General features: G+C 55.1%; 1 protein-coding gene across 1 annotated transcript in view; it reads left to right on the top strand.

Moving 5' to 3' along the window:
- TRIO (trio Rho guanine nucleotide exchange factor) overlaps positions 1-17,819 on the top strand; it is a 237,022-nt gene extending 219,203 nt beyond the window's left edge. Inside the window, 11 exon segments of the mRNA XM_024741724.1 lie at positions 2,246-2,258; positions 2,260-2,371; positions 6,769-7,016; positions 8,529-8,667; positions 9,483-9,510; positions 9,713-9,875; positions 10,158-10,279; positions 11,648-11,726; positions 13,461-13,661; positions 16,266-16,404; positions 16,982-17,819. Of these exon segments, the coding sequence (XP_024597492.1) occupies positions 2,246-2,258; positions 2,260-2,371; positions 6,769-7,016; positions 8,529-8,667; positions 9,483-9,510; positions 9,713-9,875; positions 10,158-10,279; positions 11,648-11,726; positions 13,461-13,661; positions 16,266-16,404; positions 16,982-17,536 (1,799 nt within the window). The 3' untranslated portion in view covers positions 17,537-17,819.
- Positions 17,820-18,508: the final 689 nt, after the last annotated feature.

The following is an 18,508-nucleotide window of genomic DNA, read 5'->3' as shown; positions in this document are numbered from 1 at the left end:
CTATTTCTCGTCTCTCCCCTATTACACACGACTAGGAATGACAGGACTTACTGAGCACTTACTGTGGACCAGGCTCTGTTCTAAGCATTGTCCATATATATATTGCTTCATTTCATCTTCAGAACGACCCAAAGTGGCAAGTAGTGATATTATTCCCATTTTATAGATGACGAAGCTGAGGCACAAAGTGGATTCGTAATTCACTCCAAGTCCCACGAGTTGCTGGTGGCAAAGTCGGGATTCAGAGCAGCCATGTGCCCCTCACCACTGTACTGTTCACTCTGTCCCACAGGCTCTCGTACCACCTGCGCCCAGAACCCTGTTCTGGGAAAGAAATGCATGAGAAAAACTAAGGCAGCAGATGTAATTGGCCAGAGATGTTGGAGACATTCTTGGGTGCAACTTTAAAACTTGTGTTTGACCACCTTGTACATCTGCACCACCCTCCTCGTTATAAAAACAAGGCATCTTTTTTCCTTCCCACTTCCACGACAGGAGTGATTTTAGAGGAGCAATACAGTAATAATGCAGTAGAACACAGGACAGTGGTGAGGTGCCAGCCACCCCAGGGAAAGGCCTTCTCCGCAGGGAGAGCGGCCGCACAGACCTTACGCTTCAGACAGTTCGACTCTCCATATTCCTGACCTGAAACTGCTGGCTTCTCTTGGTGGCCGCTGACTTGGACTCTGGTTTTAATTCGGTGATTAGTGAAGAGCGTCAAATGCAGTGAGAAGCTAGATACTCATTCAGTGTCACGTCCTTGTCCTTTTCTCCATGTCCGTGTTCCGTGTCTACACCCCGGTCCAGTAGGATGCTGTAATCTCTCTGTCACATAAAACCACCCCCATATCTCGAGCGACATTCAGGAACACAGGCACTCAGTGAAAAGTCAAGGTCACGTGGCATTTTTGGCCAAGGGGTCATCAGCTGCCCGGGTGTTAACCCCAGGCTCCCGTCCAGACTGTAGACTGAGCATCTCTTCCATGTGCAGTTAGAACTGGATGGCTGGGGCTGGCCGGTGCGGGGGACGGCTCCTGTGCATGGAGAAAATAGTTTTGCTCCCACGACTGAGAGCGAATGCAGGTCTCTTGAAACGTGTAGCTCTTAAGTACTGCATTGAATGCCAGTCCATAGCAGGTTAACTACTGAGAAATCTCTAAACTTTTACCGTCTTCTTTAAAATAAAATGAACTGCTTCCCGAATTGCAGGCACGAGTGGGCCGTGCTGTTCACGTTTCCTGGGCGCTCAGTCTAGAGACTGTTGATACTGTTCCCGAGGGCTGAAGGAGGTCGGGAATAGAGTGGGCTCCGGGCCTGCTTCCCCACTTTGCTCTCCCGTTCGTCCTGTGAGCGGGGGCCGCGGCCAACACAGAGCTTGTCAAATGTCGTATGGCTCCAGAATGCTCCTTCACATCTGCCTGATGCCTCCCAGGCAGAAAGGGGCTACATCTGATTGTCGCACGTCTCAAAGGTTTTAGCTCTTTAAGAATTTGTGTTAGTTTCCATATATCTTATTGGGCGTGCTTCCTGCATTTTCCTGCAGGTGATGCTGTAACTGAATCACTAAAGCCCGGAGATGGGACAGCTTCACGACCCACAAGGGTTTGTGGAGCTCCTTCCCTTCCCGGGGTGGAGGTCTCTAACACCACCTCAGCGTGGGGTAACCCCCAGCCAGGTTCTTCTTTGCCTAACTGCTCCCTGGTTTAACGAAGACCTTTGCGGCAGCTGGGCTAAGCTTTCCCAGCGCGGGAGCCAGCTGGTACCGGTGGAGTCCCACTTGAATCTCCCCTGGCAGCCCTGGGCCTCACCGTTGACCCTGGCCATCTGCCTGGGATGCTCCAGGCCGATTCCACCCCTTTTCACTTGGCGGGGATGCTAAGGCTGTGCTGGCTGCTCCTGGGCGGTAAACTTCTCCCCGCAGCAGCGCGCCTCCTCCGTCACCCTGCACTTCTGCTCCCTCCCGCCTCGCACACGCAGGGGCCAGTTTAACTCGTTCATGAACAGGAGAGTAGTTAAATTTAAGAGCTTTTCTTTTGCCTTCCCTGATGGGTGGTGTCAGCCTGCTGCCTGGAGGGTGGGTGGGTGTTTCTGGATGACGGTGACTGGAAGTTGGTGGCCACCCTGTGACTTGACCCTGGGCCATTAAGCCAGCGCTCCCTCTCCATTCATCGTGCCCCCTTTTCCCTCCGCCCCTGTGACCGTCCTTTTCTCGGTGCCCTGACTGAGTCTCTTCTGTGTCTTGCAGCCTTGACATCACTCCCCAGCGCGAGCAGAAGCAGGCCCTCCCGGATCCCCCAGCCTGTCAGACACCACTCCCCCGTGCTGGTCTCCTCTGCAGCCTCGAACCAGGCAGAGGCAGACAAGATGTCAGGTATGTCCACTCCCGGCCCGTCACTGCCTCCTCCCAGCAGCAGCCCCGCCCTGGAGGCCGGCCAGCCCACCAGGGCGCCCCCCAGCGGAGAGCCCGAAGGTCCCGAGCGAGAAGCGGAGCCGATCCCCAAGATGAAGGTGCTGGAGAGCCCCCGGAAGGCGGCTGGGAACGCCGCGGGCGCGCAGCAGGATGGACCCGCCAAGGAGGCGCGGAGCGGCCCGGGCTCCCTGCCGCCGGGCAAGCCCAGGCCCGGGGCCATCTCGCCTCTGAACTCTCCTCTCTCGGCTGCGTTCCCCTCTCCGTTCGGCAAGGAGCCCTTGCCCCCCAGCAGCCCCCTGCAGAAGGGGGGCTCCTTCTGGAGCTCCATCCCCGCCTCCCCCGCCAGCCGGCCCGGCTCCTTCACCTTCCCGGGGGACAGTGACTCCCTCCAGCGGCAGGCGCAGCGCCACGCGGCCCCCAGCAAGGACACGGACCGCATGAGCACGTGCTCCTCGGCCAGCGAGCAGTCCGTGCAGTCCACCCAGAGCAATGGGGTAAGAGCGCCCGGCCGCCTCCGCCCGCCCGCCCCGCTGCCTCTGTCCCGCGGCTCTTCTGCTAAACCTCCCGCGTGGCCGCCGCTGTCCTCGTACTAACTCTGGGCTCCTGGCCGCTGCGCTGCGGTCACCAGCTCCGTCCGCCCTGTGCCCTGGCCGCGCGGACACGCGGGGACGCCTTCTAACTTCCTGCTCCCGCCGGCGGACGGCGCGCTCTCATCTCTACTAACTCGCTCCTTGCTTTGTTTGTGTCTCCCTAATACGGGAAAGCAGATCATTAACCTTCCGAATGCAGCATCTCTAAGCCTCTCACGTTTTCCGAGCAGCAGCATATCTGGGAACTTCCTCTCTCGCCCCTGCCTTCCTCGCACACTTTTATTAGGGGGGTCCGTGCCCCTGCTGTCTACCTCCTGCGTCAACTGAAACCTGTACACTCTCAGCTTTCTGCTCGTCGCTTGGTTGTGCCCTTTTATGCCTTAAATTAATCTTTGCAGCGTTTTTGACTCATCTGCTGAAAAAAGAAAAAAAAAATTCCTCAAGAAATTTCCAACAGTGACTCAAAGCAAACTAAGCTGACACAGTGGGGGGAAGGAATCTCTCCAGTGGAAATATTTCCCCCCGCCCCCCCCTAAAAAAAAGGAAAGAAAAAGTTTCACTGTGGAAGAGAGAGAGACTGCTTTAGGGCCCCTGGATGTTGGGCTCCGGCCGGCGGCTGGGAGCGGAGGCGCAGGCAGGCTGGATTCCCAGCGCCCGCTCTCTGTCTGGCAGGGGGCGCAGTGTGGGCTGCGGGCGGCGCGGGGCGTCGTGGATCACTATCCGCGTTCTTAGCAGAAGGGTTACTGGGGGGGCTTGGCCCCCATCCTCTGGCTTCCTCCCTGTCCTACCCGACTGCTTCCCACACGGCAGGTGGTCTGACCCGTTACACCTTCCTAAAGGCACGCGTGAGGGAATAGAACTGTTCTAATGCGTGTTTGTTTGATCGCTTTATAAATTTTTAAATACATTTCCCTAAAAGGGTCTGTGTCTCTCTTTATAAAAAAAGAAAGGAAGCAATCCGGCTTTTGCATGTCTCTTTCCTCTGGACTTCCGTTAATGCCTTGTTTGGGTGGACATGGCCTTATTCGTTCCTCTTACTTTTTGTTATTTATTTTGTTACCCTCGGTCTTTAATTGAGGAAGAAATTGAAAAACGGGTCTTGGTACATGTACCCTGTAGTCTTATTCTCAGAAATAAGCGGTCAGGGCGGGCCTCCTCGGCGGTGGCCGCCACCAGCGTCCCGGTCGTGGTGCCTGACCGTGTCCTGCAGGGGAGCCAGGACCCCCACCTCCAGTTAGTTCTGAAATGCTAGGTGTGCAGGTGAGCGTCAGCACGGTTTCAGCCAGAGGAAGAGACGCAGAGGCCCAGTGATGCTGTACCTGCCAGCACCTGGTTGAAGGTTCAGGGTGCAGGCGTGGCCTCGCAGCCGAGGCCCCCTCCGAGATCAGCCAAGGGAGCAGCTCTTCAGCCCATCCTAATCTGGACGCTTTTCCCTAAGCGCCACCCGCCCCAGCGTGGGAGCCCGTGCTGGTCTCTGCGCCCCCCGTGAGCGTGCTCGGTTCCCGGCCCTGCCTGGCTCCCCCCGAGATGCTTACCCTGAGGCCAGCACCGTCGCATGCGGCACACGTTCTGGCAGGTTTTAGGTCGCAAAAGGTGCCTTTTATTTCTGCCTCTCAGTGTTTCTTATGTGGTTGGTAACCTGGAAAGGGAAACTGCCAGGGAGTCCAGGTGCCTTACAGAAACGCCCTGGAGGCCTGGGAAGACCACGAGAGGCTTAGAATGGGCCTGAGAGTGTCCTCTAGGACTCCTAAGTTTTTCGGTCAAGAAGAGCTACCGCCCTGCCTGCTCCCCCCCTCCCCGATTCAGACTGTCTTATCCCCCTGGCGGTCAGCAGCGGCCTCCTCCCTCCTTGTCTGCTTCCGTGAAGCTGTCTGCGGTCACAGCCCAGCAGCTGTGCCTAACCCACGGCCCAGGTCCTTCTTCCTCCTTTAACGCACACCTTCTGGAAAGTTCTGCTGAGAGCAGGAGTGGAGTGGATGTGGATCAGCCCAGGCAGTGACTGCGCCAGGCCCGAAACGTGGACGCACCACCTCCCTGCATCCGCCCACCCAGGCAGCAATAGAAGTACAGCCCTGCCTCTCTCTCAGAGGCCGGGTGACCCGTGCGAATCCCTAACCTCCACTGTGTAAGGGGTGGTGATCGTGCCCACTGGCATTAATTGAGATCCATTTTTAAATGCCTCGTACTTAGATTGGTACATAGGAGGTTTTCAGAAAGTATTAATAGCTATTATTATCGTGGCAAAATACTCGCATTACGAGACAAAGGGTGGTACGCTGTATGATAAAAAAGAGCCATGCCACAGAAGTTGGTTTTGTTTACATTTTCTAGCAAATGTGGCTTTGTAGTCTCAACACTGTTGGGTGTTGCTATATAAGTCATGCTAAAAGGATAAAATTGCGTGAAGGGGTGTGCACAGGCCAGAGCCCGACGTGGACATCCACGAGGGACGGGAACACGTACCAGACTCCTCAGCCGCGACAGGACCGAGAACCTGGCACTCCGGTGTATTTAACTTCACCACCCACTGTGGGCCTAGAGTCCTGGCCCCTGGAATTCCCAGCACACAGGCTCCATGACAGTGGTCAGCCGTCTACTCCGGTGTGTCTCAGTAGCCCAGAGCCGTCAGGCGTATGGCAAGGTTGCTGACAGTCGCGCCTACACCGACCCAGGACCTGCCCCAGACATCCGAGAGACCAGCGGAGGAAAGCAGTGGAGTCCTGGGAAGCCGTGAACGGCCAGACAGCATCTTTGGTGGGAGCCCCTGAGAACAAGCTAGTGGGGCGCCTGACACCACTTCCACATCCCAGCTGTTGACAGAGGGGATTGAACAAGATGCAGCTCAGGCTTTGGAGGTCTCAGCTTCCTCTTCATCCCCTGGAACAAAGGGGTCACTTGGTAAATGACAGCTTGGGACAAACAGCATTTGTGTTTCTTCTACTCAGCAGCTCACACCACTCAGCTTGTGAACCTGAGTAGATGGTCTTGAGAAATGATCTGTGTTTAACTTTTGCAGTCTTGCTCCACTGAGTGAGATACTGGACATGTATTGAGTGCCTGCCACGTGTCAGTCACTGTGATGGACACTAAAGACACAGTAGTGACCTGAAGACATCGGGTACCACTGGGACTCCAAGATAAGGGGAAGATAGGCTTTCCCACGCCAGGGGCTGTCCGTGAAACTTGAGTTGTGAGGCCAGTGCTGTCCACAGCTGCTCTGCGATGCTCTGCCGTCCCCACGACGGCCGCACCTTCAGGACAGTTGAATCGTCACGCTCACAGGAGGACCACCCACCCGGGGATACATACAGGAGGCAGAGCAACTCTCCACGAGAGCAGGACAGTAGTTGGTCTGCTTTTCAGGTGTCCCGCATTCCTCCTTTAGAAGGGAAAAAAGGTGGAAATGATTAGCGATGCCAGCAGCGTGACAGTCACAGTGACAGGACTGTGACATAGATGGAACCCAGCGTGGCATCACCATGAGGATGAGCCATCCCTCTGACGGTGCAAGGAGGATGGGACTGAAATAATCAAGCTTCCAAAGTAAAGTGTCATCATCACTGTGTCGTTCCTAAATTGCTTTCTAGAGAAATCCTGACGGTCAGTTACTGAAAAAGAGGCACCGAGTTAGCTAAAGAGTGTGGAGGCGTCCGTCCAGTGGGCCCTGCCCTGGGCCATCGTGCCGTGGTGCACGCTGACGAGCGACTTCGTGTCATCAGATCCCATTTCAGTTCCCCTCTGCCTTTTTGTTCGTCTTGCCCTCTACAGAGTGAAAGCAGCAGCAGTAGCAGCATCTCCACCATGTTGGTGACACACGATTACACGGCAGTGAAGGAGGATGAGATAAACGTCTATCAAGGAGAGGTCGTTCAGATTCTGGCCAGCAATCAACAGAACATGTTTCTGGTGTTCCGAGCCGCCACTGACCAGTGCCCCGCAGCCGAGGGCTGGATTCCAGGCTTCGTCCTGGGGCATACCAGCACAGTCATCATGGAGAACCCCGACGGGACTCTCAAGTGAGTGCCCGGCGGGGCAGCCGTGGCGGGGCGGGGGGCAGGCGGTGCTGAGCACAGACGAGGCATAGCGGCCCTGGGAGGGTGAAGCCCATTGGGAGAAAGCAGTGCTGTGGTCTCTTGAACCAGGTCATCTCTATACACAATGTGGAACCCCGCGGTGAAGGTGGGGCGCGTTCCATCTCTCAGACCTGTTCTGATGGGTTCTTTTAATGACCTACATTTGCACACACATAGCTTTAAGCCGCTAGACGGAGCATCACGGTATTTTAGTTCCCCGAGGTCTTGGGTGAGGGGTGAGGACTTTCCAAGGGCCCCTGACTCGTATCGGGCACGCTGAGGCTGCATCACTGAAGATCCTCGTCCCGGGAGCTTCAGCTAAAGATCCGTGTGGTGCCACTGCCAACGTGCCTTATGTATACTAGGTTACTTTAGTCAAGTAACTTGAAACCAATTTTGCCGCGTTAAACATTACTTTAAAGAAAACTGAATTCAGGGGCTGGTTTCAAACTCCGCCCTTCCCTGAATCTCTCTGGCTGTAGGAGGCGTCAGCCAGGTGGCTTCTGGCAGTGGAAGCATTGCAAAACTGTGATTTTTAAGCCTCCAGAGGCTTCAACCCAAAAGACCAGACTCAAAGGCACAGGCCGTGGTCATGTTCCTCTCCAGGCATGGCAGTACCCCTGGCTGGTTTGCAGCCCAGACTGGCGAGCCTTCCAGCACCACCCCAAACCTCTGGGCTAAGCACCTATACCCCATGGGGAGTCCAGGCTTTGAGTTCAGGCTACAAAGAGCCCATCTTCCTTGACAGTCCCTTGTCCTGTTTCTCCTTGATACACAGAGATATTTTATTCTAGTACATTGTTCAAGAATCCCATTTTATACTTTGTTTCCTCAAATATATTCTTAGGCCCTGTATTAGGGTTCTCCAGAGAAACAGAACCAGTAGGGTGTATGTGTGGTCAGCGGGTGGTTATTGTAACCACACAGTTGTGGAGACTGGTGAGTCCAGACCTGCACTGTGGGCCAGCAGGCTGGGGGCCCAGGAGAGCCAGTGGTGCAGGTAAAGTCTGAAGGTATTCTGCTGGAGAATTCCCTCGTGCTCAGGGAGGCTGGTCTTTTTTTGTTCAACTCAGGCCTTCAACTGATTGGATGAGGCCCACCACGCTATGGAGGGCAGTCTGCTTCACTCTACCAGTTGAAATGTTAATCTCATCTGGAAACACCCAGAATGATGTTTGACCAAATATTTAGGTCCAGTCAAGTTATACGTAAAATTAACCATCACAGACACCTTTATATTTAATCCTTAAAATTTGATTTAAGACATTTGGCTTTTATCTCTGGTCATTGAGAATCGCAGAAAAGTTTTTCTTCGCTGAGATCCCTGTTCCTAAAGGAATCTCAGTCACCCTATATCCGTGTAAATTGGACAGTCCGCTTTTCTCTGATGCTTTCAGGAATTGTTTGCTGAACACCAGGAAAGCGTAATACTAACAATGTGTTGTGGTCCCCCAGGAAGTCAACATCTTGGCACACAGCACTCCGTTTAAGGAAAAAATCTGAGAAAAAAGATAAAGACGGCAAACGGGAAGGCAAGTTAGAGAACGGTTATCGGAAGTCTCGGGAAGGACTCAGCAACAAGGTATCTGTGAAGGTGAGCAAGGATGTCTCCAGGAGCCTGTGCTCCTTGGGGAGCACGCAGGGCTGGGGCCGGCCCAGGAGGAGCCGTCGCGGACCTGGCACCCAGCCTTGCCTGGCGGCAACCCGCCTCTCTCTGCCCTTTGAGCAGACCTGCAGAGCTTTGTAGGGCGCTCTCATGGGCAGTGTGGCGCAGGTATGCATATGTATTCTGAGGAGCCGGGTATACGGGTAAACCCCTAAGCGGGTGCATGTGTAGCTTACAGAGAAGGCTGCTGGATTCCCAGAGGGAGCAGACACTAGGACCTCAGAAGCGGACGGAGCACAGAGCAGCTGTGGCTCAGACCACAAGGGAAGTGACTAGATGCCAAGATGCAGGTTCACTGCTGCAGCGGATTCCCTCGGCGGGCGCTTCAGTCCACTTGACTTCTGTAATCAGATTGCCTTAAACCTGTGCAGGTTTTGCCTGGGGAGAAAGGAAATGTCTCTTGAGGGGAACTTGAGGCCCCTGAGTCAGGGCCCTGGCCATTCTGCAGAAGTGGGTGGTTCGGGGATCTGCTGGACTCAGCCCATAGGATGCGTAAAAGGGACTTCTCTGAGTGTAAGCTGTGCGTTTGTGGGTAGGAAGAAAAATCTCTCCTACACCTGTGTGACACGAAGCCTTCCAGTGCATTCGAAGGCAGTCGGAATGTGGTCGGTTTTGATTGATACGCAGGCAAACCAAGTCGTGTTTCCTTTCATCTTTCAACAACTGTAGCCCCAGAATAGAAGCAGTATATCTTAGAGTAGCTCATGTATCTGGTTAATACCTGTGCGCTTTTTCCATTTCAGCTTCTCAATCCCAACTACATCTATGACGGTGAGTTCTGTTCTTTTTCTTGTAGACTTTAGAGGGTAGGTCTACGGGGCATTTCAGGACACTCGAGTGTAGCCTGTGGACGTGGGTTTTCTGTGGAGCTCTGGGCCTGGGTAGCATCTCCTTCATTTGTTGGGGGCGGGGGGTTGGTGGGCACAAGAGGGGGCACTGGGTGACCAGCGTTACTGACTCCTTTCTCGCGCAGTTCCCCCAGAATTCGTCATTCCCTTGAGCGAGGTCACGTGTGAGACAGGGGAGACCGTTGTTCTTAGATGTCGGGTCTGTGGCCGCCCCAAGGCCTCGGTCACCTGGAAGGGCCCTGAACACAACACCTTGAACAGCGATGGTCACTACAGCATCTCCTACAGGTGAGGGAAGCCCCCTCGGGGGTCAGTTTCACAGGCAGTGAGCATGACCTCGTTCCACTGGGACTGACGTGGCCAATTGCCTGGGTCATCTCTGGCCCTGGAACGTCTCCCATGAAGGAAGGTGTCATACCTGGGTGTGCAGCTAGGATTGAAATCCCACTTGATATTGCCCGTCAGCATTTGAGCTCCTCATTTCCTGTGACCCCAAAGGAGAGAGGTCGGGGGGCTGGCGGCGGGGAGAGCTGAGCCTTTCTGAACGCCGTGTGCCCTCCTCTGTGGCAGTGACTTGGGAGAGGCCGCTCTGAAGATCGTGGGTGTGACCACCGAGGACGACGGCATCTACACATGCATCGCAGTGAACGACATGGGGTCAGCCTCGTCTTCAGCCAGTCTGAGGGTTCTAGGTAAGCTGCACCCCGAGCCCCACACACTCTCGATGTGGCCTGAGATACGTGACAAGTCACTCGGAGGCTGCACGGAGCAGGCCAGCCTCTGGGACACCCGGGGGGATGCCCTCGGGCAGGGGAGGCGCACGGTGAGGGCTTCTGCCCACGGCCACTGAGCGTGTGAGCGTCTGGTCCAGCCTCCAGGTGGGAGCAGGGCAGCCTGTACTCCTAGTGTTCAAAACATTCTCGTCTCCAGCTTCTCACTTGTCCGATGGTTCGGTTGATGCTTTAGTTCTAAGAGAAGCTCCTCTCAGTCAGTCTCACGTAGAATAGAATGGAAAGAAAGGAAAGATGGGAGTGTGGGTGAGCCCCGAGCAGGCTCTGTACCCGTCCTAGACCGTAACAGCCCTTCCAGAGGGTGTGTCCTCCCAGCCCTTCCATGAGCACAGAGCGACCCTGGTGGGACTAAAGCCCTTGCTCCCTCTATGCCCAGCAAGGTCTGATCTCTCTCCTCAGCTAAACCGTGAGCTGCTGGCAGCAGAACTCATATCTTAGACCTTTTAGAATTTCCTGTAGATGCACCTGACGTATGTACATGCTTAGTGAGCAACACATACTGGCTGATTTCCAGCTACCATTTCACAGGAGGCCAGCTGTGCCAGCTGTGCGGCCCAGGGCTGCTGAGATTTCTCCTGGGTCCTCCAGCTGCACCAGGTATAGGATGTACCTCCTAGAATGACAGTTAAAGAACTAAAATAAGTTAAGTAAATTAAACAAAACCAATTTTTTAAGACTATGGTAAGTAAATAAATAAAAGGACTAAAAGATGAATTGAGTCCAGGAGTGCCCTGAGTGTAGACAGTAAACAGAATTGTCTTTAGAAGTTTATATGCTGTATATCTTAATCCCATATATTTTAACCTCATAAGTCAGAGAAGGGAAGGGTTCTGGTTTTGGATCACAGAGCAGGAAAGGAAGATAATTTTGAATTTGACAGTAGAGAATCACCAATGTTCTAATTTTTAAAAGATGTCACAAAAAGTATACAGGTGATTTTTTTTTTTTTTTAACAAATCACTGGTGAAAGCAAGGGAGCTTAGGGAGACAGAAGGCTGTTCATAGGAATGGTCTTACGGAAGTGCAAATGGGAAAATAATGGAAAAGCAAGTGTGTGTTTATTTCTGTCACATAAATCCATCTTTGTCCCATACGAAGTCCCAGCGCAGTGTGGATTTTATACTTCCGGTGTGTCTCCATTTCCACGAGCCTCCGTTCAGACGCTCAGCAGCCCGGGCAGCTGCCACATTGGACAGCGCAGGGCTCTAGTCTCCTTCCCCAAGAGGCGCCCCGTACACCAGGCTCAGGGAGACGCTGCCTTTCTTGCAGGTCCAGGCAGCGATGGCGTCATGGTGACCTGGAAGGACAACTTTGACTGCTTCTACAGCGAAGTGGCTGAGCTCGGCAGGTATGGTGGAAAACCCGCAGCCCCTCCCGAGATCGCAGAGTCAGAGACACAGCTCTGTAGGAGCCCACAGAGAAAGTTCAGTGGCGGATTTTGCCAGCAGTTGGAAGTTAGATGTATTACATCCGAAGCGGAAGCGGTGACTGCCTGTTGGTGTTAAACGCTGAGGAAGTGAGGAGAAGATTGCCAGTGCAGGTTCCAGGAGAGAATCAAGGCTTCATACCGTGAGCCGTCCGGTGACGTGATGAGTGCGCTTCTGCTCCGTGCCCAGGCAGCACTGGCTGTGCCCGTTCTCGGGAGAATCCAGGGAAGAGTCACTCACACCCCGTCTCATGGTACATTATTCTCTGGAACCCAGTTGAGAGGGGCTGAATGTGTCCTTCAGGTCTCGGCTGTGCCTGGAGGTTTAGGGTCCCCCTGCGTAGACCAAGAGGGGGCTTCGACAGAGAGGGGCTGTTCCTCTTCGGACGGCAGCCAGGGCTCAGGCGGTGGCTCAGCGGCGCCCTCCGTCACCCTGCTCCTTCTGAGGTGGCACGGCACTCAGCCACGCCTCATGTCGCGTCCCGTAGGGCAAGAAGAAGGTCAGAAGCGTGACAGCTGAGCTTGTCCCCGTTAAAAAGCTTTCCGAGGACCACCCCCCCCCCGCCGCCAGCAGCAGCCTCGTACACTCCGATGGCCATTCCGGGGTCCGCTGGCCCCAGGGATCCATGCACACGCCTGTGTGGATCAGCCCGAAGTGCCTGTCAGTCATCTGTCGCTGCACGAGGCTCAGCCCTGCTGTCCAGAGCAGCAGAGATGTATCACTTTGTGCAACGTGCCACTGACCGGACAGTTACTCTCTTGCTCCCTCCTGGGCTCGGTCAGCTGGCACCCCCATGCCTCGCCCGCGTGTCTGTGGCCTCTGTCCACATAAACGTTCACCCTGGGCCTCCTCGTGTGATGGCAGTCGCAGCCCGGGAGAGCAGAAGCAGAGGCTGCAGCCTCTCAGGGCCCAGCTTCAGAAATTAACAACCACACTTCGTCCACATCCTGTGGACGCAAACAGCCACCAGCCAGCCCAGATTCAAGGGAGGAGAAAGAGACGCCGCCTGTCCGTGGGAGGAGGGGCAAAGCAGTGTGCCCACCTTCCTCCCCGCAGTCTGCATTCCCCAGCCCCCAAATCTCATCCCACCGTGGCAGCCGGCTCAGGCCTGAGGTCCAGGATCTTGTTATCCGGATCCAGTCGAGGTGCAGCCGAGGCTTCCTGGGTGCGGTTCGCTGGGTGCAGCTCCGGAGACCACAAACTAGAGATGAGTTACCAGCCCCCCGACTCACATCCTGCAGCAGCAAGGCAGACACGGTGATGACAGTAGACGCTCCCGTCCGAAGTGGGGGGCGTGGGGTGCCCAGGAGCCACCTAGTAGTCCGTTCCAAGCTTCTTCACGCGACGAGGTTTCCACGAGAGCAAGGTGGAAGCCGCCTGGTACATCTCACGATGTCACTGCTGCTCCATTCAGCGGCGGCAGGAAGTCACGTGGCTGTCCTGAGCCGGACGGAGCCCACCTCTGGGAGGGGAGGAGACAGGACAGGCACAGGCATGGGCAGGCTTCCTTGGGGCCGTCGCGCGGCTGCAGCCCCTCCACGGGCGGCCGGGGAGAGCAGGGCTACCAGCTGGGGAGGCTGCCTGGGTTGAAAGAGTCTTTTCTCCGTGACACACTCAGAGTCCTCTGAAAATGACCTTCTCCACCTGTCTTCCAGGGGCAGATTCTCTGTCGTTAAGAAATGCGATCAGAAAGGCACCAAACGAGCAGTGGCCACGAAGTTTGTGAACAAGAAGTTGATGAAGCGCGACCAGGTCACCCACGAGCTTGGAATCCTGCAGAACCTCCAGCACCCGCTGCTGGTTGGCCTCCTCGACACCTTCGAGACCGCCACCAGCTACGTCCTGGTTCTGGAAATGTGCGTACACGCCAGCTGCCTCTCCTCTTTCTAGCGCTCGGCCTCGACTCCAAGTGGTCTTGCTGTTTGTTCTCTAAGAAGTATAGAAATCAGGATGTTAGGATTCACAGAGCTTCTAAAAAAGCACGTCTGCTCTCAGAGACCACAGTTCTAGAGCTTTCCAGCAATGCCAGAGGGAAGTACAGCTGCCTGGCGAGGAAGCACAAACCTGGCATCCAAATGCTCCCCACCCAGGCTCCCTCGGGGGTCGCAGCCAACCTGGAGATGCCCCCTGGTTCCCAAAGGTCCCGAGAGGCCAGGCCTCTGCGGACCACAGCCCTGCTCGTGCTCTCAGGCTGAGCTGGTCCCACGTGTCTGCCCAGCTGGGCGAGCCCGGCTGGTGGGCGCCTGCAGCTCTGCCCCGGGGCCCGTCCTGCCCCTCCAAGGGTGATGAGAATGGGAGCGTAGGTGCGCCCTCTGGAGGGGGGTGGCTCCCCCCAGGGCAGCCCGCTGGTCCCCGTGGTACTTACTGGGCCCTGTGTGTCATCTCAGGAAACACTTGCGTCGTTTAAAGATAAAGTGTGAGAGCTCCGACCCAAGAGCAGGGGGCCTCAGCCCGGGGACACTTTGCCCCCCAGGGGACATTTGGCAAAGTCTGCAGACGTTTTGCTGGTCACAGCTCACCGCCCCACAAGGCACAGGGCGGCCCTGCAACAGAGGACCGTTGTCCCAAAGTATCAGTAACACCGGGTTGAGAAGCCCTGCCCGTAGAACATTCTGGTCTCTCTGAGACTCCTCGTCATGTAGCTTTGTTGAATGTCCTAGTCCTCCTTTTCAGGGGGAGTCATTTCATACATTTCCTTGGATTCCTGAGTCCGTTTCCATCGGCCGGAGCACCATCTTTTGTGCCATTTGCCTCTCACTGTTGTGGCCTCTCCCGCTGCGGAGCACAGGCTCCAGACGTGCAGGCCACGGCTCACGGGCCCAGCCGCTCTGCGGCATGTGGGATCTTCCCGGACCGGGGCACAAACCCGTGTCCCCTGCTTCGGCAGGCGGACTCTCAAGCACTGCGCCACCAGGGAAGCCCCATTTCCTAGTTCTTGACACGTTGTTGGGAAGAGTGGGCCTGGCAGGAGGGCCACCTGTGGAGCCGCGCGGGGCGTGGTCACAGGGACCGTGAGCTCCTCGCTCGCGGGCACTCCCTTGAGGTCCCGCACCCGCCATCCCATTGGTCCCATCCGCAAAGACTTTGGAAGTGCCTCCGCATCACAGCCTTCACGGGTGCAGCTGCTGCAGGGCCCTCGGCGCCAGGTCGAGCCTCAGCCTCGCTCCCCGCCGACCCCGGGCAGGGGATGTTTCGAGGGTGTCCCCGCCCAGGGCTCCCGCTGGAGCATCTCTGTGGGCCTCTCCAGCCCTCTCTCTGGCCTAGCGAACCTCCCAGATGACGGAGGGAGCAGGAAAGGTCTCCGCCCTCCCCAGCCGCCCCCAAGGCTGGCCATCGTGTGCAAAGGGCAGGTCGGCGGACCTGGGGCTCATTTCTCAACCTCGGCTCCCGTGGACGCTCAGCGACTTGAAGGATCATTATGGGGCTAAAACGATGTCCAGGCAGAGGCTTGGCCCCTGTGGGCCCTCAGTACCGGGGAAGGTGCTTTCTGGCTCTAGAAGCTTGGTGACCAAAAGCCTCTGCGTATCTTCCCCAGGGAGTTTCAACAAGAAAGAGAGTCCTAGAGTCTTTGTCAGAAATCTCCTGCAAGACCTCGGTTTCTGGTTTACATTTTCAGTGCATCCAGCTGTCATTTCTTTTCGCTGGAAACTAAATGGTTTGGCCTCATCATTGCTGTTAATAGGGTTAATTTTTGTAACAGACTACTTACTACCGAAGTTCCCTTGATTACTTGACATTAGCAAACAGGTGGCTGATCTTTCCATAAATTTCTGTTTTGCAAAGAGGGCAGCCTAGCCCAGTGTTCAGGGAGGCTGGGGCCAGACCACCTCCTTGCAAGTCTAGCCTTCCCTTATGAGCTATGTGACCTTGGGAAAGTTACATACCTTCTCTGTGCCTCCGTTTCCTCATCTGTAAAATGGGGGCCATAAAACACTCTTCCCAGAGGGTTGTCGTGAGGATTAAGTGAATTGATAGAAAGCACTTAGTCCCTGGCACAGGGCTGCTCTGTATAGGTGTTTTTTAAATGTTAAAAGCAATTTCACAGTAGGAAGACTTTGAGTCCCACGCGAAGCCCTCACTGTATTGTCCGTGTCTTAACGTTCTCTCGTTCAGCCGTCACATGACCCATTTTCCAGACGACGAGACTAAGGCTTGGGGAGGTGGTCTCACATTATCCCCTCCTCCAGCAGCCTGCTGGGGGCGGGGTTGGGGAGCCTGGGTGCACCCATCTCTGCCTCCCAGTTCCCTCTGTGGGTCCAGATGCTGTGTTCCCCACTTGTGCCTCCACGGTGAGCTTAAAAAGAAATCGCCCCCTTGATCCCGTCCTGCCTTCAGGTAGAGGTGTGATCCCCAAAAGCTGACAGAACAGTGACAGCGGGGCACGGAGGTGATGCGTATATCGCAGGAGACGGGTCTGAAGTGACCGACCCGCACCGTAACGCACATTCCTCCCTCTGCAGGGCTGACCAGGGACGGCTCCTGGAATGTGTGGTGCGATGGGGAAACCTCACGGAGGGGAAGATCAGGGCATATCTGGGGGAGGTTCTGGAAGCCGTCCGTTACCTTCACAACTGCAGGATAGCACACCTGGACCTAAAGGTTAGTGGGGCCCCGGGGACGGGAAAGCCGAGGGACCCCAGCACGGCCATGCAGGATGCAGAGCCCACTCACAGCCTGTCCTCTGAAGCCAGGCCAGGAGCCCGCGGGGACTGGGGACCAACACAAGGGGCGGGAGATGGGAGCAGTGATTTCTAATCTCTGTTTTTAAACGTTGGATATACACAAACAATAAAGTACCAGGTAAACGTGTGAGCTCTTCAGACATTTCTTGCGATTTCAGGGGGTTCCTGTGAGTGTCGCTGGGTCGGGGTGGGGCTGGAGCAGGGTGACGGAGGCGGGAGGCGGAGGGTCGCTGCTGCCACCGCCGGGAGGGAAGTGAATCCCCGGCTTCACTCACCGGCATGGTTTAACACAGCAGCTGCGCATGACAGCTGCGGAGGAGTCAGGGCAGCTTCTCCTCTGGGTTGCCTCTCTGTCCTCCTCCCGAGGGCTTTGTCCTGTTTCGCACGTGGACGGTCGGCGTCAGTCGACCTCGTAGATTCCTGGTGAGCCTTGCACCTCAGCTTGAGATTGGGGTTGCCGGAGTGGATGACGGTTGTCTTGTCCTGTCTCCTAGCCCGAAAACATCCTAGTGGATCAGAGTTTAGCCAAGCCAACCATCAAACTAGCTGACTTTGGAGATGCTGTCCAACTCAACACGACCTACCACATCCACCAGTTACTGGGGAACCCCGAATTCGCAGCCCCCGAAATCATCCTGGGGAACCCGGTCTCCCTGACCTCGGACACGTGGAGTGTTGGAGTGCTGGCCTATGTGCTTCTCAGCGGCGTGTCCCCCTTCCTGGACGACAGCGTGGAAGAGACCTGCCTGAACATTTGCCGGCTAGACTTTAGTTTCCCAGATGACTACTTCCAAGGAGTGAGCCAGAGGGCCAAGGACTTCGTGTGCTTCCTCCTGCACGAGGACCCTGCCAAGCGTCCCTCGGCTGCGCTGGCCCTCCAGGAGCAGTGGCTGCAGTCGGGCCACGGCCATGGCCACGGCAAAGGCGCGGGCGTCCTCGACACGTCCAGACTGACCTCCTTCATTGAGCGGCGCAAACACCAGAACGATGTTCGACCGATTCGTAGCATTAAAAACTTCTTACAGAGCAGGCTTTTGCCTAGAGTTTGACCTATCTTGAAGTCCTTTCTCATTCTCTTTCACCTGCCAATCAGCTGTTCATTTGAATTTTGAAGAGAAACACAAACCAACATAACTGATCAGCTGCCGTACGTTCATCGTGTGAAATTGCATTCCGAGTGAGCTGTGCTCGGCAGTGCCTGGGACTCGGGCTGCAAGCTGTGCTGGGGTGGAGGACCTTCTCGAACACTCTGCGGGGGCGGAGACAGCATTGCTGTGTCACAGTCTTTTATTCAGGTTTCTGCAAAAAAAATAAAAAACTTTTTTAAACGAACATGAGTAGAATTTTGCAAATTTAACATTTTCCAGGATTTCTTCAAGGAAGCGAAATGCCTATGTTCAACCACTGGTGTTAACGAACAAAACAGAGATACTGGACACCTCTGGGGAAGACCCCGGCCCCAGCGGCGGCCGTCTCCGTGGCCTCGTCCAGCTCGGGGTCCACCTGGCTCTGAGCTTTTCCAGCTGCCTGGTCTGTGTGCCTCTGGCCCCTACGCCAGACTAGGTTTCTGAAACGTGCATTCAACCTCAAACTTTTGCATAAAAATAGAATGAATCGTTTTGCTCTGATGAAATGTAGGCCTTACTTGTATTTTGTGAAATTTGTCAGTTTTGAGGACTGTAAAAAGTGATTTCATACTCTGAATATAAAACTGGATAATAGGGTAATGTTTTAAATTTTATTATGCTATTATTCAGAATGCCAAAGTATTATTTTTTTTCTCCCAAAATCAGTCTGGACATTTCCTACTTTTTAGACTTTTTGACATTCAACTTTCGGTACAAAAATTGGCTGGATTTTGAGCTTTTGGTAAGAAATAAAAGCCAATCAAGCAGTAGCCGCCTTGAGGCTGGCATTGGCGTCTGTGGCACTGTGGCAGAATTCACGCTGGTGTGGGAGGCCCTCAACAAAAGACGCTGCGTTTCTGGGCACGCTTGAATTTTTCTGGATGTCTTTTTATC

Source organism: Neophocaena asiaeorientalis, unplaced genomic scaffold (genome assembly GCF_003031525.2).
Source record: "Neophocaena asiaeorientalis asiaeorientalis breed wild unplaced genomic scaffold, Neophocaena_asiaeorientalis_V1.1 scaffold10, whole genome shotgun sequence".
NCBI classification, from domain to species: domain Eukaryota; kingdom Metazoa; phylum Chordata; class Mammalia; order Artiodactyla; family Phocoenidae; genus Neophocaena; species Neophocaena asiaeorientalis.
The sequence above is the reverse complement of the archived record's forward strand: the minus strand, read 5'-3'. Positions and strand labels throughout refer to the sequence as shown.